General features: G+C 39.4%; 2 protein-coding genes across 2 annotated transcripts; both read left to right on the top strand.

The window, feature by feature from the left end:
• Window positions 1–1,154: 1,154 nt before the first annotated feature.
• On the top strand, window positions 1,155–3,518 carry LOC131680635 (uncharacterized). The gene is made up of 2 exons (XM_058961351.1): window positions 1,155–2,217; window positions 2,389–3,518. Exons 1-2 carry the CDS (start codon window positions 1,155–1,157, stop codon window positions 3,516–3,518), a joined length of 2,193 nt encoding a protein of 730 aa, XP_058817334.1.
• Window positions 3,519–3,883: 365 nt separating this feature from the next.
• Window positions 3,884–5,623, top strand: LOC131680634 (uncharacterized). Its single transcript, XM_058961349.1, has 2 exons — window positions 3,884–5,303; window positions 5,406–5,623. Exons 1-2 carry the CDS (start codon window positions 3,884–3,886, stop codon window positions 5,621–5,623), a joined length of 1,638 nt encoding a protein of 545 aa, XP_058817332.1.
• The last annotated feature ends 15,286 nt before the right edge of the window (window positions 5,624–20,909 follow it).

Below are 20,909 nucleotides of genomic sequence, written 5' to 3'. Positions count from 1 at the left end.
AAAAACTCTAACATTCTCAAAAATTACGAGTGATGAGTACTTTGGGAGCCGACAATACTGCGGATTCCAGTCAGGTTACGATGCAACCTTTAGTAGGATTTAATTGTAAGGGTTGCGACCGCCCAGATCACGTCGAGGACATGGTGGCCTGCGACAATTGCAATACTTGGTGGCACTTCGGCTGTGCAGGAGTAGAGAGCTCAATCGTTAACCGAGCCTGGAGATGCTGCCACTGCTCTACGTTCTGCGGATCCATTGCATCAGGCGGGACATCCAAGAGCGCTAGACTTCGTTTAAAACACCTTGAAGAGAAGAAGGCTCTGGAGGATAAGCTTTTAATGCTGCAAGCCCAAAAGGAACGGGAATACTTGGCTCAAAAGCCAAGTAGAGGCTGATAGCGAAGGAAGTAGTGCGACGAATCACAGCAGTCGGCACAGTCAGATGGGTGTACGTATCTGGGTTGACGAACAAAATAAAGCTCTAGCAGAAACTAGTCACCCAGTAGCGAACACGTCAACGCCCATAAATGTTTCCGCAGCGGTAGCAACCTCTATTCCACCACCAGTTATCTCTAATCTGCGACGTTCGCAAGGTAACATGTATGCCGTGCCCGAGCCTATTTACACGTTGGCTAATATACCTGAAAATCGTCGGGTCATGATGCCCGTCGCACAACATCAAGAGCTGAGTACAGCCTCTCACATGCACCAGGTTCGTGGACAATCGATCATCCCAGATCAAGATCAGCTACAGCAACAATACCGACCAAATACGCCATATGGTTTACCGAAGCCTATTTTCCCCGCAACGAAACCCTTGGATTCAATGGGAACCTTGCTTCCAGTGAGCTCTGTCGCGTATGATGTTCGGCACTATCCTGTTCCACATCTGGGTGCGATCGTGACTGGACCTATGATTGAGCGTCCGACGAAGACTAATCTGCAACCCGTCTCTTTTTCTGGACATCCTACAGCACAACAATCGATGCCAAATCCATCGTTGTACTATCCAGAACCCATCTTCCGACGCAGGTATACTTACCGACTGATAGAATTAGTATGTATCACCAACCCGGTGTCCGACAAGTACTAAAACCGCCGGTCTACTCTAATTCTTACGTCGATCGCCGTCTTCCTGCAACAGCTGTTCCCGATATGGACCATGGGCAGGCAGCGCAGCACGTATTAGAGGCTCAAACGGCACCGATACTGCAACAACAGCCTACAGAACAACAGCAAGCAGGTTCTAGAGGTGGTATACACTATGCAAGGCAACAGCCAATGCCAAATGATTCTGCATACTGCCCACCGCCCCAGCAATCAACTACCTTCATTCCCCAGCCGCAATTTTCGTGGCCTACGGAGGGAATTATCAGTCCACAACAGCTCGCCGCTCGTCACGTAGTCTGCAAAGAACTACTTAAATTCTCTGGGGATCCGTTAGAGTGGCCGATGTTTATAAGTGCATTCGAGTCGACAACAGTGATGTGTGGAATCCAACCGGACGAAAATCTTGCAAGATTGCAAAAAAGCCTGGTAGGGAGCGCCAGAGAAAAGGTTCACAGCATCCTCACTCTACCATCCGCGATTCCGGAAATACTCCGTACACTTCGAGATGAGTGTGGTCGTCCTGAGCAACTCGTACATTGCCTGCTTTCAAAGATACGAAACGCACCTCTTCCAAATGTCAACAAGCTAAAAACCTTAGTTACATTCGGTCGAGAGGTCAAAAACCTCGTAACTTATATCGAAGCAGCCAACCTCCATGACCATCTATCGAACCCAATGCTGCTAACAGAGCTGGTAGGCAAACTTCCACCAAGTCTGCGACTAGATTGGGGACTGTACAGTCAGCGGATACCTGAAGCTTTATTAAAGGTATTCAGCGATTACGCTCTGTCTATCAAAATGGCTGCCTGCCAAGTTAGTTTTCCGACGGACTCAAGCCTACCAGACTATAACATACGACGTGGATCGAAAAATGAAAAGGATGGATTCCTGAATGCGCATGCAGTAACCAGAGAACGCGATCCAGAACCGGAAACAGAAAACGAAACAATTTCGTCTAACCTGATTAAAAATACAAAACCCTGCCGCGTATGCCAACGCAACGAACATAAAATTCGCAACTGCGACCGGTTTCTAAAGTATACTATCCCAGAACGCCTTAAGTTTGTGGAGCAGAACGATTTGTGTAAGCGATGTCTAACTGGCCATGGTAAGTGGCCATGTAGAACAAAACAGCCATGCGGAATAAACGACTGCAAGGAACCACATCATAAATTATTACATGCAGAAAAACTCCCAGCAACAGAATATGTTCGTTCTAGTCCTTCGTTAGTATCCACACATTGTCATCGGACATCTTCGCTTTTCAAAATATTACCAGTTTTACTGCATAGCAACGGAAAATCAGTACCAACCTTTGCGTTTTTCGACGACGGCTCTGATTTGACACTGCTAGACAAGGAACTTGCTGAAGAGCTTGGCCTAAATGGAGTCGAAAGTCCTCTCTGTCTCCAATGGACCAGCAACGTGACCAGAAAAGAATCCTGTTCGAAAAAGGTACAGCTAAGCATCTCAGGGATTAATGGAAAAGAAGAATACGCCCTTCGAGATGTGCGCACGATCGAGAGCCTCAACTTGCCAAGGCAAAGCTTAGATTACCAAGATCTAGCGAAGCGATTTCCATACCTGCAAGGACTTCCAGTTCAAAGCTATACCGAAGCAGCTCCCGGGATTTTAATCGGAGTAGACAATTCTCGACTAAAGTTACCTCTAAATAAACGGGATAGACGAGACAATGAGCCTGTAGCTATAAAAACACGACTAGGATGGACTGTTTTTGGAGGTCGACGAGAATCCGCTGGAACTGAGCGCGTCATGGTTCATGCCTGCAGTTGTAACGGAGATCGAGAATTAAGTGAAATGGTCAAAGATTTTTTTATGTTCGAAAATTTGGGAGTCCAAGTACGTGCACCGCCAGAATCGGAGGATGATTTACGCGCCCGAAAGATTCTTAGTGAAACAACAAGGCGTACCAAATCTGGCAGATTTGAGACAGGTTTACTTTGGAAAAGTGATAAAATCGAGTTTCCTAACAGCTACCCGATGGCAGAGCGTCGGCTACAGTGTTTAGAACGTCGACTTGAAGCAGATCCGGAATTTAAGAAAACCGTACATGAACAGATCGACGAGTACCAAGCCAGGGGCTATGCACATAAAGCGTCGGTGAATGAGCTGCGCGACTGCGATCCTCGTCGTGTGTGGTATCTACCGCTCGGTATAGTACACAACCCAAGGAAACCCAACAAAATCCGCGTCGTGTGGGATGCTGCAGCGCGCTCTGGTGGAACGTCGTTGAATTTGAATTTACTAAAAGGTCCGGATTTAGTGACCCCACTTCTGACCGTTCTGTGTCGCTTCCGTCAAAAACAGTATGCGATAACTGGCGACATTCGACAAATGTTTCATCAGCTACTGATACGGGAAGTTTCAGCGATTCCTGTGGCGTACTAATACAACATCTGTCCCAGAAGTATACATCATGGACGTTGCGACATTTGGAGCGATATGCTCGCCGTGCTCAGCGCAATACGTAAAAAATATAAATGCGAAGGACTTCGAATTACGCTACCCTCAAGCGGTCGCAGCAATTGTTGAAAACACGTATGTGGATGATTATTTGGATAGCAGAGACACTGTCGACGAAATAGTCAAGATCGCTAACGAAATTCGAGTGATACACAGCAAGGCAGGCTTCGAAATTCGAAATTGGAAGTCCAACTCTGAGCTGGTTCTTACACGAGTCGGCGGAGTGTGCCAATGCCATTAAGAGCTTTTCAGCGGACAAGATAACGATCACTGAGCGTGTTCTGGGAATAATGTGGATTCCCGATGATGATATCTTTATGTTCGCTGCCCAGTTTCGTGCGGATCTGCAACCTCTTCTTACCGGAAACATCGTCCCGACAAAACGAGAGGTCTTGCAGGTCGTTATGAGTTTGTTTGACCCTCTCGGATTTATCGCTAACTACACCATCCATGGTAAGATACTTATTCAGAACGTGTGGAGATCTGGAATCGAATGGGACGATCCAATTATCGATTCTGATTTTGACAGTTGGCGACGTTGGGTAACGCTGGTGCCAGACCTAGAACGTGTTAGGATCCCCAGATGTTATTTTTCAAATTACGTGCCACATAGTTACAAATCTCTCGAACTGCATGTATTCGTCGATGCGAGCGAGATGGCGTACTGTGCTGTGGCTTACTTCCGTATTGTAGAAGATGGAATTCCAAGATGTGCGTTGGTAACTTCCAAAGTAAAAGTTACTCCTCTCCGACCACAAACCATTCCCAAAAACGAGCTTAACGCTGCAGTACTTGGTGTTCGACTAATGAGAAGTATTGCAGAAAACCATTCCGTGCCAATCAAGAAAAGGTACATTTGGACGGATTCAACGACCGTATTATCATGGCTCAGAGCTGATCCTCGAAAGTATCGCCCCTATGTGGCCTTCAGAGTTGCGGAAATCCTCACTGAATCCAACTTAGATGAATGGCACTGGGTACCAACAAAGATGAACATTGCTGATCAGGCGACAAAATGGGGTGGTGGGCCTAACTTTGACCCAATGGATTGCTGGTTCCGCGGGCCAGAATTCCTGTACTTACAAGAACATCTACGGCCAACAAATGTTACTCCCCATCTGTTGCAGGATCCCAAAGACGAACTGCGGACTGTTCTCGCACATCGAGAAGTTTTGAAACCAATAATGTTAGATTTCACAAAATTCTCTCGTTTCGAAGACCTATTGAAGATTCTTGCCTATCTTCACCACTTTCGAAACCAATGTCGAATGCACGAAAGAGTTTCGACAAAATCACGGACTGTGCTAATTAATCAAACGGTCTACTTAGCAGCTGAAAAATCTTTGTGGCGGATGGTCCAAGCCGATTCTTATCCTGAAGAAATCGCGATACTGGAGGCAAATTCAAAACTTCCGATAGCTCAGCGTCAGCGATTCGGGAAGACGAGCACTCTAAAAGGATTGTCCCCCTTCTTGGACGACGATGGTATAATTAGATCAGAGAGTAGAATCGATCCTGAGGCCGCTTACTATTGCTTTGATTTCCGTAACCCAGTGATCCTCCCCAGTAAAAGTCGCGTGACAGAATTACTGGTTCTCCGTTTTCACCAGCGGTATGGACATGCCAATACGGAGACAGTGATAAACGAGATGCAGCAGAAGTTTCACGTCCCCAAGATACGATCAGTGGTCAAAAAAGCAATCAAGGAGTGTATGTGGTGTCGTGTGTATCGCGTCAAACCCTGTGAGACTAGGATGGCTCCCTTACCGCAAGTACGAGTTCAGCCATATGTACGCCCGGTTACATTTACAGGGTTGGATTATTTTGGACCACTAGTTGTAAAGAAGGCACTCTTTACTTGCCTTACGATCCGTGCTGTGCATTTGAAGGTGGTTCATTCGCTGTCTACGGAATCCTGTAGAATGTCCATTCGACGTTTCGTCGCCAAGCGAGGTACCCCCCAACAAATCTACAGCGACAACGGCACAAACTTCCGTGGTGCAGCTCGTATTCTGGCGAATGAAATTTAAACAATCAACCGTGAAGTGGCTGGTACTTTCACTAATACCGTTACTGAGTGGCATTTTAACCCACCGTCTACCCCCCACATGGGAGGCGTGTGGGAAAGGAAAGTGCGCTCAGTGAAGGAGGCGTTCAAAGTTTTATCCCATCGTGAAAAGCTGGATGATGAAGGACTACTAACTCTTCTAGCAGAAGCCGAAATGATTGTTAACTCTCACCCCCTAACATTCGTGCCGTTGGCAGGCCCGTAGCCAGGATTTTGTTTCGGGAGGGGCTTAAAAATTATTGCATAAATGTATTAATTCTGATGACTTGAAACAATCACTGGAAACTGAACGTAATTATGAAAAGTTCTTAGTGAAAACAATTCCAAAAATAAGACAATAGACACTAAAAACTCTAATAATATGTTGCCTGTTACAAGAAAGGCTATAGTGCATCGACGAATTAAATTTGATTTTTTTTGATTTACAAGTTAGAAATTTCTCTAGTTACAAAAATGAATAGTCAAGAGCTCAAAGTATTAAGGGCTGCTTGAAAATGTTACGCTGCATGCTACGCTGCTTGAAAATGCTACACATTCGATACACCTTTACAATTTGTAGAAGACGCTAAATTGGAATGAGTAGAAAAATATCCAAAAACCCGTCTCATGAAACTTTACACGCATTTGCTAATCAGAAGAACGAAACCAACGTCAAGGTTGTCCCCATGAATAGGAATATATCAGTGTGAAATCAAAGTTTACCGTTGCAAAGAATGTCCGAACAAAGTGAATGTCGAAATTTGCTTCAAATCTTCTGATAAGGCAGGCGATTTGTAGATGCAGAAAATAGGTTCAACTCCTATTTTCATGATCAGGTTTCTTTCTACTATTACTAGCTCTTTGACTTCATCCGAAGTTTGCGTTAAGTCGACTTTATGAAATTTTCAATTTAAATGACACTGATCATGTCGTAATCAAAACAATCCTGAAAAAAACACATGTTTTTTTATTTGACTCTCATAGGTGATGGGTTAAAGACTATCTTCGACAACATTATCAGGCAACTCAGAATAACTATCTTTTTATCTATTTAAGTTGATTCTTTTTAGGTACTTTTTATATCATTGTACTTATGAATTAAAAATATCGTAGACTGATTTTCCTAGATCCCTAAAACTATAGTAAAAGTCAAAATGTAAAGTGAGTGCACAAACTACTGATTTCACTACAAAGCAAGAATGCCTTAGCTCTATTGACTTTTGACAATCTTGCAAAACCGTTGTAACTTGAGAAGATTACCTAGATTAAGTAAATATTATATTTGAACATTTTGGTTTTATTTATTTATTTGAAGGTTTTATTTCGGAATTCGTGGGGTTTTGGACAATGTCAAATATATATTTCAATGATTTAATCTACTAATGGAAACTACCCAGAATTTAATCTACTGAGCGAAACTGCTCAGAATCTATTCACAAATCGAAAGAAAATTACTTAGCACTGATTACTCAATGCTTCTAATTTGCATAAAATTTGGTAAATATAACATTGATGACACCACCAAAATAACTAGAGACTATAAACATAGATAATAATTTCAGCATCACTTGCTTCCGACACATGGAAGAGAACACATCGCACTTGCACCTAATTTGCCGAGGCTTTCTTTTAGAGTTGTCTGTTTTAAATTACAGCAAATTATCCGTCTCCTGTAAAACTTTTGCAAAACTCTTTGCCAATTCATTAAACAAATATGAACACTAATCTGTTTAGTAATAGGTTTGTTTGTGAATAAAAATAATTAGCTCTTGATTTTTTTCAATCATCATCAAGATTGGAAGAGATGTATGATTTCTTAAAGAAAGTTGTAATGTTTGTCTGATTACATGTTTGTTTTATCACTATTTGGGAAAAAGTTTCAATTAAAGTTGTTGCACCTAACGCAACGAAGACGAAATGAGAAGATCAGAGCGCAATTCGGAAAGAACTCGTGTTGAGTGTATAGTAAAGATAGAAGAGTGATCTTGAGTCGATTTAGATTGGTTGATTTTTTCCTCTCTTTGCTCTCTTATTTAAGATTATCTCTCTCATTTTATTCCATGACGAGCAAAAACGGAACGAAAGACTGTCACATACTTAAGACATGAAATCGAAACTGTTATCCCAACTTATTGACTTATAGATTCAATCAGTCCCAACATTTTAGTCCCTCTTCGTGATTGCCTATTATTTTACCACTTTTTGCCCGGTCCACTTTTAAAAGAATTTTTTTTGCACGTTTGTCGAAGATATCACGGATTTACGGATTAACAGTGTATTAGTACGGAACGAATTACTCGTTACAATGAAATGAAGCGTTAATAAAAATGGTATTGCGTTAAAATGACGCGAAATGAAAATTCTATTCTCGGCTCAATCGTTCTCAGATAAATTGAAATACTTTTTGTGTAGCGCAGAGTAGTGTACAGAGAACAGAGTGTACAGTGTGCACTGACCTAATACAGAAATTCAAAATTGTGTGCAATTCAAAAACTTATCATTTAAAAATAACAAACTGGGTCGTGGGTCTTTTATATATTTCCTTATGTAAACAATAAAAATAATATAACGAGTTTATGTGGTTGTCCTACAGATCTCGCGCAAGCGCTTAGCCATTGCACGTGGAAACCTGTTTACGAGGCGAGGAAATATTTTTTTCCTCACCAACTATGTCTTGGGGGGGAGTAGTTCATTTCTATCTCGCTATTGTACATTTCCGTGTCATCATCGTAGTTGCTGCCTTTATGTTCGCGAATATCTTCCTTGCTTTTCGCCCTCAATAATTGCCCTTCCAAATAGATTCCATTTCTCCCAAATGTGACATTAATCTGCGAGTAAGCGGTATCCGATCTTGTAGCGGAACATTCATTTTCTCATAGTCCATATACAGAAGGATCTTAATTATAGCATTGTCACACACAACCTTGTGCTTTAAGTTGTGCGAAATGAATGGTTTCGTCTGCACTAATTTGTTGAGCGCTAAATGCCTGCCATGGTAGAACTGGATAGAGCCGGTTTCCGAAAGTCTAATCTCTATTTACACCTTCAGGATGCGAATGATCAATAATTTTATAATCACCGCATTTGGCTGGAGCACCAATTCTTGCTTCTGCTAATCACTAATCTCGACAGATTATTACAGCTACAATTAAAGTAACAGTCTCTTGTATTCTTCAGACAAGGCACACAATATAAAAGTTACTTTTTTGTTGTTCGCTTCGCACTGGCTCGAGCAAAAGCATAAAGCACACTGAATTTCGTGACCATTGCCTTCGGTGGTTAGAAATAGCCTTCTTTAACTTTTTCTCAATAATTTGTTCAAACCAAATAAGCAACAAGTTTTGTTAAAAGTCACCGGTTTTTTAAATTTATTTTTGAAAAATTTCGGGGGGGGGCTTTAGCCCCCTAGCCCCCCCTCTGGCTTCGTGCCTGGCCCGTTGGAAAGACCAGAACAGGATGTCATAACTCCGAATAGTTTCCTTCTCATGAGCTCAAGCGGACTAAATAACTTCAATAGAATCCCAATTGACGAATCAATATCCTCAGGAACGAACTGGAAACTTATGCAACATCTGCTGAACCAATTCTGGAAGCGTTGGATTCAAGCGTATCTACCGACAATCGCTAGAAGAACTAAATGGTTTTCGGACATGCAGCCACTAGTAGAAGGTGATTTAGTTATCGTAGTCGACGAATCCGTAAGGAATGGATGGCTACGAGGTCGTGTTGTCAAGACATATCCCTCCCAGGATGGCCAGGTACGCAAGGTAGACGTACAAACCACTTCAGGAGTACTGCAGAGACCGGCGATCAAGGTAGCTGTTCTAGACGTGCTAAGTGACAGTAAAGCCACCAACTGATAGGCATTACGGGCCGGGGTGTTATCTCACGTACGAAACAAGCCCCTCGCTCGCGGTAAGCCGTGCGAACAGCCAAATCAGCGCGCCGCTGCACAGAACAGGAACGTCAAATGTGGCAGTCGAAAGTAATGGATTAGATTAGATGTGACAGTCGAAGGTGATAGATTAATTTCACATTATATTCAAGTGAGCCCGATAGAATTCCCATAATTAGGGCTTTTTTATAATTTATAAGATATTTTCTTTATGCACAGTATTTAGGTACTAAACATTATTTATTTATTTATTTATTGTCGTCAAACAAGAGTAGACCGTTTTGTTACAACGATAAAATATAGTATACACTTAAAACATAAAATACTAATAACTAAACTAAACACTATCTGGTTTACATAGCACTACTTTAGGATGTTCTTTATAAGCGAATAGAATTGAAATATTTTTTTAATTTGCTTTTTGTCATTGTTAAGTTAATAGCTTCGCAGTGCTTGTTGTAAGTTGCCATCATCTGATTTAATGGTTCAAACTTGGCATAATTTGTACGATAATTGTTTGTTATAAATGTATTTCGGATTCGTAACTGCCGGGAAGGTATATAAAAATTAAGTTTAGATAGAAGTTCGACTGAATCAATACGACACGAAATTATATCGTTTAGAAATGAAACCATTGCATATTCTCGGCGCACTTTTAGTGTTTGGATGTTAATGAGCATACAGCGAGTTTTATAAGATGGGAGAGGAAATCGTGTCCAACCTATTTTGCGAAGTGCAAACAATAAAAATTGCCTTTGTACTGATTCTATTTTTTCTTCATGTGTGATTGAGAAAGGTGACCAAACTATGCTACAATATTCCAGTATTGACCTTACATACGAGATGTATAATGTTTTAATTGTATATGGATCATTAAAATTGTAACTAAAACGCTTTATAAATCCAAGCATGTTATTTGCTCTATTGATGATTGTGTTGTAATGGTCAATGAATGTTAATTTTGAATCTAGAATGACTCCCAAATCTTTAACTCTTTCGCACTTTTGTACCACTTGATTTCCTAGAGTGATTGAAATGTCAGGTGTATTTCGTTTCCTACTAAAAGTTATTGCATTACATTTTTTACGTTTAGTTGCAGAAGGCTTTTGTATTTCTTCCTGTAATATCTTTATGTCTTGTTCGTTCCTAATTTCTAAAAAGAGCTTCATGTCGTCGGCATAGATAAGAACTTTTATGTTTTTGAGAATGTATGATATGTCGTTTACGAATAAAATGAACAAAAGAGGGCCTAGATGGGAGCCTTGAGGAACTCCTGATGTGACTTGAATGGGATTCGATTTCTTCCCTTTAAATCTAACTATTTGTTGACGGTTAGTTAAATATGATTCGAGCCATTTGAGAAGACCTGATTCAATTCCTAATTTTTTCAGTTTGAATAATAGCAAGGGTATGTCGATACGATGAAATGCCTTGCTAAAGTCCGTGTAAAGAGCTTCAGTGTAGTTTCCATTCTCCATTGCAATCAATGAGTAGTTAACGAATTCTAGTAAATTTGTATTAGTTGAACGTCCTTTGAAGAACCCATGCTGCATGTTAGTAATTCTGTTTTTGATTTGATTGAATAGTTTTTCGTTAACGATTGCTTCAAAGAGTTTAGGCATACATGACATAATGGCAATTCCACGGTAGTTACATATGTCAGATTTTTTGCCACTTTTAAAAATGGGTACCAGGTACGAGCTTTTCCATAAATTGGGGAAAATGCCAGATTCAAGCGACATGTTAAAAAGCCAAAACAGAGGAGCTGTGAGTTCCAACGCTAAGTTCTTCATAAATACGGGTGGGATCCCGTCAGGTCCAAAACCTTTCGAGGCATCTAGTTTGTTTAGAGCCTCCATAATATCTTGCACACTGACATGATTGACGCCAATGTCTGTGGTGAATTCTGGGAAGAAACCGAAATATTCGCGATCACGATCTTCTTCAGAAAATGTGGTATAGATGTCTTGAAAGAAGGTTGCGAAAAGATTGCAGATTTGTTCCGCGTTGACATTTTCTTTAAGTTTCATTTTTGAAGGGAAGTTTTCCGATTTTAAATTATTTTTAACATGATTAAAGAAATTTTTTGGGCAAGATTTTATTTGAAGTTCGGTTTTTGAGTTATACTCTTCAAATGCTATTTTAATGGATAGGTTTAGTTGATCGCAAATGTCCAAATAGTTAAATAAGTTCCTTTCATTTCTCAATTTTTTATACTTTTTGTGGGCCTTTTGTTTACGATTTTTTAAATTTTTAATTTGCTCGTTATACCAAACTGGATATTTTGTGTTGCCTTGTCGCCTAATTTTTTTCAGTGGTACTTGTTCAACTATTATATCAAACAATTTTGTGTAAAAGACGTCTACTGAATTTTCGATACTTGTTTCATTTCTAAACAACGTTTGCCAATCTATACTGCTTAGTCTTTGTTTTATGTTGTCAAAATTTGCCAATTGAAATTGAAAGGCCTCTTCGTACTCGCAGTCATCGGGTCTTTTGTTATCATGTACAAATACAGAAAACTCTATTGCTGTATGAAACGCTTCATTTTTCCATAGTGGAGTTAATGATTCGGTGACACAGAAGTCTTCAAGAATGTTTGTGAATAATAAATCTAAATAACAGTTTTGCTGATTTCTAACATGATTAATTTGGTTAAGTCCTAAACTTGCAGTTTTGTCAAATATGGCCTGCAGAGTTTCGTTATCCCCAACGACTGGAAGTAGAATGCTTTCATTTTCAGTGTCTGGAAAGAAGTCAATGCTTCGTTGATTGAAGTCACCATAAATATGAACTTTTACCTCTGGGGGGAGCTTGGTTATAATGTCTTCGGCAATAAGAAAAAACTTTTCAAATGTATCTTTGCGGGCATTATTTGGGGGGAAGTACACAGAGGCAAATATATGTGTTTCACCTGCCAGATGGGTTTTAACCCACACATGCTCAAATTCTTTAAATTTCCTTGTAGTAATGATTTCTGCATTAAATTTTGATGTAATTGATATTAAAACTCCCCCTCCTGACTTCTTTTCAGACATATGAATGTCTCGGTCAGCTCTAAACACATTGTAGCTGTTCCCGAAAACTTCTTCACTTCTAACACTTTCGTCCCAACTAGTTTCTGTAGCCAAAATAATTGTATAGGAGCTACTTAAAATATTTTTGTGAATTTCATTCATTTTAGATGCACTTTTCATTCTATTAAAATTTTGACAGTAAATTAAAATTTCTACTGACGACTCTACTTGAGGAATCGAGATTACCTCTTTTTGTTGTCGTTCAAATGGCGTCGAATCTTGGCAAACTGCGGTGTCCTCGTCATATTGAGGTGCCACAGTGCATATTGGCCTAAAGTAACATATATAGCGATAAGGTATGATGAATTTGAAATGACTAAAATTAACCTAACCTATGTAATACTAAATTAACCCTAATTTGATAGCACTGAAATCGCGTGGAAAGTATTAGTCGGCAATTCATAGTAAAAGAACTCGGTCGTCAATATACTCGGTTAGATACTAATTGTAAGTATGATTAGATCAATGGAATTATCAACTACATTTATGTTAATAAATTTCAGTTTGAGTCTTGCCAATAAGACAGACTACAAAAACTCTAACAGACTCCATTCAGAAACCCGAACCGGTTCCGGAATCAGTTTAACTGGGTTATGTTTCATTTTCTGAACATTGACCAGCTGATCGTGGAAGATATTCAGTGCGGCGGTGTTCTTGTAATTTTTTTATTCATCACGGTAAAAAATCATCACGTTGATGGAAAGTGATTCGCAGTTGATTTCGCACTACTTGCCCAACATTTCAATGCGATGTGTCAATCCGTTGGAATGGATCATTTCAAAGCACTACGAAATCAACAGCAAATCACTTCCATTTGAAATGTGTTGTACATTGCTTCTAATAGATCTTGCATTTAACTATATACGTATTCCTTACGGTATATCCCGAGAACAAATAATTACATAATAAATTAACCACAAGTAAAATATACAATACTCACGTTCTACGTTACTTTGGAAATGCAAGTTTTCTATTTTTGCTCCTATTTCCATACGTTTGTAGCCGATTAAAGACTTTAGTGTTTTGACACGTTTGACACTTGTAATTAATAATGGAACCACTCACATTCAATGGATTAGTACAGTGGTGAGAGTTCAACGGATATTCATTTTAATTTAAAGATAATTTCTATTAAATAGCTTTCAAAGACCAGGTCATTCTGATACGAGTTATAAATCCTTAGAAAATCAATGCTAAATCACTCAATTGTTAGTGATACATGATAAACTGATTCGAGTGCAACATCATTTGAATTAGACGTGACAATTTTTTACCATGATTGATTAACCATTACGAGCATTTATTAAAGGTTTGTATTGGGCGACACTATCGTAACCACTGTAAGAAGTTCGCCATCGACGGTTTTGACCAACCTAAAGTTGATGCAGTTTGTGGCAAGTTTTAGCTTGATACGTGAAATGGTACCAGGAACCATCCCAGAATGTAATTGGACAAAATGATTGCGTGTTTCAGTGTCAACAAGGGATCCGATACGATTAATATTACCGTTCGCTATGATTCTTAAATAATTGTATTATCGATAGAGTGTGCAAATAAATTCATGGTACTATTGTTGGTTGATTTTTGTCTACATATAGTTAATTATAATTTCATTTCCTGATCGGATATTCAGTCAGATTATAGGATTGTTACGGTCGCGCGGTTTTTGCGGATTTGGCGTTGGTTCTAGGTAACCAAAGTAATGGGATACAACATGCTAGAGCGAGACCCCATGTTTCAGTCCGTGAATACATGGAGACAGTAGCGCTTTGCTCTCTCTAGTAGTTATAATCTCTTTTTACTGTATACATTTCTATTCGGGCTGCTTTATGTTCACGTACTTCATTGAGTTCTACAAGATGACGACACGAATGAACTCATGATGAATGCAGTTCATGTTTGACAATTCTCGGTGGTTTGTTTACTTTGTCCGTTGCGTGAGTTCGAGTGCAACGGGTGCTCATCTGTTGCATTTGCACTCACGTAACTCCCATGTAAACAAACCACCGAGAATTGTCAAACGAAGTTCATCCGGCTCATTTTGTTGGGTTATGTCGGTTGGTGTAAAACCTAATTTTTCACCGAAGGTGTAAATAGGCCTTTACAGAGCAGGGATGTCAGGTGATATTTTGAAAAATCTGTGCGGGTCGTATTTAATAATGTGTGTCTATCTGTGTCACGGAAAACGTACAAATCTCGACAAACATATGATTACAGCTTAAAAGCCAACTGTCATAATTCTCTTTGAAAGGAAATTCCGGACACACCATTACTGGCTAAACACAGTTCATAGCAGTTAATGAAAGAGAAAACTTGTCTCTTTCGTTTACTACCAACACCCGGTCAGCGTGGCAAGCAGAAAGTTAGCAAAAGTTGAGCAAAGCGAAATTGATGCTGGCAGTTTCTGCGAGCATTTTGCGCAATTTGTGCAAGAATTCTGGCAGCAAATTTGCTCAAATGCAGCAACCGTTTCTGACAGAAGTGGTTAAATCAACCGATGCTGCTCACTTTTATCCAGAATCCAGCCAGAAATGTACGGACAAGATCTCTGCACTGCCACATTTTTGTCAGATGTTTTGCTCGATTCGTGCAAAATTCTACTAGGTAGGAATTACCACACGGAAAACCCCGCAATCACAAAAAATGAATATTGCAATTTTTGATTTTTGTTTTGACTGTTTCAACTAAAAATTGCTGATTCAACTAACTGCTCTGTTGATTTTCGCATCATCGATTGGCTGAAAAAATTAGTTATTTTTGGAAGCTGTCAGTTTCCTGATAATAAAGACAGCAAAAAGGAAACAAAAATTGCAAATTTTTTTTAACCATTTCTTTAGTTGAAAAGGATACATTAGTTTGCTCTCTATGTTTATTTTGTAAATTTTTTGAGGCTACCATAAAAGTGCTGGATTTCGAAATTTAGATTAATAAACCAGTTATAATACTTGAAAGTGCCTAACTAGTTTAGTGATATATATGTGAATTCATCGAAGTATTTTTATATAATAGATCAGATAGACAACAAATTGCATGATTCGCCTTATGCACGAACAAACAAACCAGGAAATATAACCAGGTGTGTATGTTTTATGTCTATTTTACAAAGCTTCCATCTAAACAAGATTTGCATTTTTTTTTTAAATTCATCATGATCTCATGGTTAGAAAGAAGTTTGAAAATAATGGAGATCCGACATGGCAATATAAAATGAGTGAGCCGACTAGAACAAATCATAAACATTATTCGGTCGATCTGACAATCACCATCACAAAACTTTCCAACATTGTTTCAATCTAATGTCGTTTAGGATATTATGCATCCTTTCACTTTGGGTAGAAGGCGTACACAATTATTAACATCCAAATATTGCCATCTGCGCGGAACGTGTGAATGTTGTACGAACAGGTACCGATTCAAAATTGAGATCTAGAATATAATTGGGCAGTTCTTCGATGCTAGCATGAGCTTGTTTCCGCTGGAAGTGATGTTCGCCGCCGGAGATCGAATGGTGCTCGCTATCATTGTGCTAGGAGCAGATGGAGTGCCGGATGCTGTATTTGTGGAACTAAGCATACTAGTACCGTTGTTTCGTCGATTAAGCCACGTTATTGCGCGAGTTCCACCTGCAAGAGCCGTCGTTGATGAGGCTGCTCTGCATTCAGGCATTAGGGAAGGGCGTTTAGGGTGTTTTGTTTGAAGAAATTTCCAAAGTGTTCATAGGATACTGATACGGACTGCATAGTGCTATCCGAGTCTGATGTAACGATTATGTCTGGTCGGGCTGCGTTAATGTTATAATATTCTTTCAGAACGTTCAGTTCCATTCCATGTAGTGTCAGTAAATCTTCATTGTAAACATCACTCTTGAAAGTTGAAAACCTCGCACGTTCGTCGGATTTGACATTAGTCCCACCATTGCACGATCTCTGCCCGGGCTCTGTCGACAAACGCCTGAATATTCTCCCGCCACATTGCCTCGCAACGGTCCAGCTCGATAAAAAGTTTGTCATATGTTGTCCGTGTATAATCGTTATATTTTTCAAAACAACCGAAGGACGAATCGCCAAAATATTTCCACAGATTCTGTAGTTTAGAACGCATTTTGTCAATATTGTCTTTGAGATGCCCGTACTGGGAACATACCGATTCATGCAAGTGGCTACGATTTGTTAGATTTATCTTGATGGAGGAAAGTTACGCACATTGATCAACTCGTCCTGACGATTCGATTGCATGGTATTATCAAAATAGCCCATCAACATTTTAATTTTCCGAGGCATCGCAATATCGTCGAATCACTGTAGCTTCTCCACTCGAAGACCATCATGATACGAACGAAAATCTTGCATTTCGACCGCTATCGGTGGCGGATCTTTCGATAGTTTTTTTCCTTGACTTGATACAAAGTTTATGTAACTGATAAGTTTTCGTTCTGCTGATAAATAAATTACAAATAGTTCGCAAAGAGACTCTCCAAGTTCTGAAACACGATATTCATATACTTTCAATTTTATAAAGGAAAAATTCTCTTTACCTCACCAAGCGTCTCCAAACTGCGATCCAAATTGATTCGAACTATGTGCAGAGGTATTTCCTCTATCTTTCTAACTCCTTCTCGTTTTCCCGCAGCAAACGTTCTAGATTGAGTGCCTCTTGTCGGATATTTTCGATTTTTCTTGCGATATTCGCTTGGCAATGTTGGTAAACACGACTCACAGTAAACTTCATTTTATGTCGGCTTCGTCAGTGTACATACACAGCCTCCCAGTGAAGCTCTGCCGGAAATGAGCCGGATTTCCGGCTGGTTCCAGTTAGTATTCGGGCTGCAGTGACACAACCGATTCTAACTAGAATCGGTAGTGTCACTGGAGCCGGAATACTAGCTAGAACCAGCCGGAATTCCGGTTTTTTCCGGCTTAACTTTACTGGGCCAATTGTTTCGCTTTGGGCCCCTATTATTGGCTCGAATCAAAACTCGTCGAAATGTCAATTGACTATACACGGTTAAATAAAACAACCTGCAGAAAAGTTCTTTTAACTTACTTTTGAGTTGTGCGTCGCTTTCGCACTTATTAGTGTTGTCAAAAACAAAACGAGAGGTTCGACTCAGTCGAGATCTTCCGTGGGGGAAGTTACTTTTGAGTTGTTTGGGGTGAACTCAAAATTAGGTAAATTCAACTTAAATTTGAGTATAAAAAACCTATCAATGAGTTGTAATTTTTGCCGTGGTTAAATGGAAACTACCTTCAACACGGTTTACCTAATTTTAAGTTCCCCCACGATACCACGAGATTGAGTCAAAGGAACTCAATTTTAGGTAGTTTTTTGTTTCCGTGTAGGTTCATGGCAGGATGTTGTTGGCTCGAATCAAAACTTGTCGAAGGTATTGTACGTTTCATTGGAAACGAGCCATTCAATCATTTTGAGGCGACGAATTGGCACATTTGATAATAAATACTGAAAAATATGTATTACCCAAGTTTAAGGTGTGCTAATTATTTACTTCAACTCAATTTGTCAATAAAATTGACTCAAAACTGTGCTTCTAAAGTTTCAGGTTTCCGTGTCGTTCATCCCATAAGAAATACATTGCGACGAATCGTGCGCCTAATAGTGCTATGAATCTTGCTGCGACGAAAAATAATCCTACCCGCCGTCTGAAGCAAGCGAACCTGTGATCCACTCGTTTGCCCGGTTTACTCAAACATAGGGGCTATCCCTACACTCAAAAAAAGTAAACGTTATGCCTAATGATTTTACACATAGATTTTTGCAATTAACGGAGGCATATAGACACTATTTGCTGGCACATAAACCTAATGTGTGTATTTACAAGAAATATTAATCTTACATTCACATTTCATAACTATTAGGCACATAAAACTCCATTCTATAACAATATGCACATATAACTTATGTTTGCGCATACATAGTTTATACAGTTGACACATAGAAGGTATGTGTGCACGTCATAACAATAGCATTTCTTCTTCATATGAATGTTAAGTGGTTTGAAGCAAATAGAATTAACGCTTGGATTTTTTTCAGTGTGGTTTAAGACAGCACGCACAAAAGCGATGTGGCGTAGCCACATTGGGTGGCGGAATCAAAATAAAATTGGCAATTGGGTCATTAAATGAGAAAAAAAAATCATTTTTATTACATACATCGATGAAGCTGATTTTCGTGATTACAACAATGTTTTTTTCCAACTCAGGAAACGTGAAAATAAAATGTATAATTATGTAAAATTATGTGTATTAGACCTAAAATTTATCGAATGGAACGGAAAACTATATATAGCTTAATGACCCAATTCTAGCAAAATGTAAACACAAATGAACACTCTGGATAAACCTATCGTCAATATATATTTCGACGAGTTTTCATTCGTGCCAATAATACGGGCCCAACTAACCCTAAGACAAGACGTGACAAACGGCTTCTTATTTTCCTTCGATATTCTTGTTTTCGCACATTTTTACCCTGCCGAAATCTTCCGAACAGTGTTGCTATCTTTATTAATGGAAATGGAGTCTTGTTAATTAATTTTATGCTGGTAATATTTTCTACCTTGAATCCACTATATAGAGGAAAGGCAAGGGTTTTTTTTCATGCCAAGGATGTTTAATAAGGTTTGATGAATGATGGTGTGGTTTCTGTCTTGTTAAAGTTAATCAACTATGTATACGGTAAATGCATGATAAATACTTGTTTCACTTTGCCGCAGTTCAATTTAGTTATTTTTACTTTTTTAACGATAATAATTTTATTTGTCAAAATTAATGACAATGTTTTCCTATCAATATAGCAACACTGCCAAGCATCATTTCGCTATCCCTGCAGTAACATTGCGTACGGTGCAAACAATCAGAATCAACCAATCAGGAGCTGGATAATTCTAACGTAAAATTGGAACAACCCCCCCCCCCCCCCCCTCTTTTGTTACATCTTGTCTTAGCATAATACAGATAAGTCTGCACGCCACCGAAAAACTACCTAAAATTCAGTACTTTTGACTCAATCTCGTGGTATCGTGCAGGAAGGCAAAATTAGGTAAACCGTGTTGAAGGTAGTTTCCATTTAACTACGGCAAAAATAATAACTCAACCTTGAGTTCAATTTACTTAAATTTAAGTTGAATTTACCTTATTTTGAGTATATTTCAAACAACTTAAAAGTACCTTACTGCACGGAAGACCTCGACTGAGTCGAATCTCTCGTTTTGTTTTTGACAACACTAATAAGTGCGAAAGCGACGCACAGCTCAAAAGTACCTAAATTTAAGTTAAAAGAACTTATTCTGTAGGTTATTTTACGGTTGCATGTGTATAAATGGCAGCTCTGTTCGCGAATGCAAACAAAACCAGGGTGGCTGACCTACCGATTTTGGGCTTTCCTAACGATTCACAGTCGACCGGAGAAAAACTAACGATATTTTCGTATTCCCACCGAAAACTACCGATTTTTATTGATTTTGGGCACATCCTACACCAACATTTATTTTTGAGTCGGATTTAGTCTGAAATCTGTGTTTCCAGTATTTACAATTCTATGTGAACAATACGTTTTTTGGACAAAAACACCAATAACTACCGATAAACTTTTAGTGAGTTTACTGATATTAAGGAATTCTATCTGGCCACCCAGAACAAAACAAACAAACCGACATGTGATGTTTTTTCACTGGCATTGCTAAAACATTCGGCGTCTTCGGGTCAATCCATTGTATTCTATACATAAAATCAAGTACATTGCTTTCGGGTTGTCATCCGGTGGACCTACGAGGTATAAAACGGCCATATTTCCGTGTTAAACCACTGGATCGTTCTAAGTTGACAAAGTGGAAGGAAAACCTCGATTTTGAAATCGAAAATGTGGATAAGAAACGTATTCTATTGCTTGAATGGTAAGTGATTGTTTGGGCACTGTAAAATTTCTGGTCTAATTCGATTTTTTACTTGGATTGCAGATTGGACGAACCAGATAATGTTCTACGATCCAAGATGCTGAAGAACGATTCCCCATCCGGACAAATTTGATGTGCACCTGTGTGGTCAGCATTAGCAAAAACTCAGGACCACAACAAAGCCGGTGAGATACTTGCAAATCTGGTGGTTTGCTCCTGCTGATACAAATTGCCTGTGGGCGAATAAATTTGGAGCGCCGTCGTGACGACAAATGCGTTCAGTTGTATTCTTCAAGATTAAAATATGTCAACCAGGCACAGGTACTCGAGGAAGACACGTAGACCACGGAAGTTGCACTGCAGTTTATGGTACAGGATGGGTTAAAGC

The sequence above is a fragment of the Topomyia yanbarensis genome, chromosome 2 (genome assembly GCF_030247195.1).
Source record: "Topomyia yanbarensis strain Yona2022 chromosome 2, ASM3024719v1, whole genome shotgun sequence".
Lineage (NCBI taxonomy): Eukaryota > Metazoa > Arthropoda > Insecta > Diptera > Culicidae > Topomyia > Topomyia yanbarensis.
This window is presented reverse-complemented; position numbering and strand designations above follow the sequence as displayed.

What these genes read in the sequence shown, in the direction of transcription:
- LOC131680635 (XM_058961351.1), top strand. Translation starts at nt 1,155, where the DNA reads ATGGACCATGGGCAGGCAGCGCAGCACGTATTAGAGGCTCAAACGGCA. An exon ending in GCGATGTCTAACTGGCCATG is followed by an intron (nt 2,218 to 2,388) that starts GTAAGTGGCCAT and finishes AAATATTACCAG; the next exon opens with TTTTACTGCATAGCAACGGA.
- LOC131680634 (XM_058961349.1), top strand. Translation starts at nt 3,884, where the DNA reads ATGTGGATTCCCGATGATGATATCTTTATGTTCGCTGCCCAGTTTCGT. An exon ending in CAAAAAAGCAATCAAGGAGT is followed by an intron (nt 5,304 to 5,405) that starts GTATGTGGTGTC and finishes TTACATTTACAG; the next exon opens with GGTTGGATTATTTTGGACCA.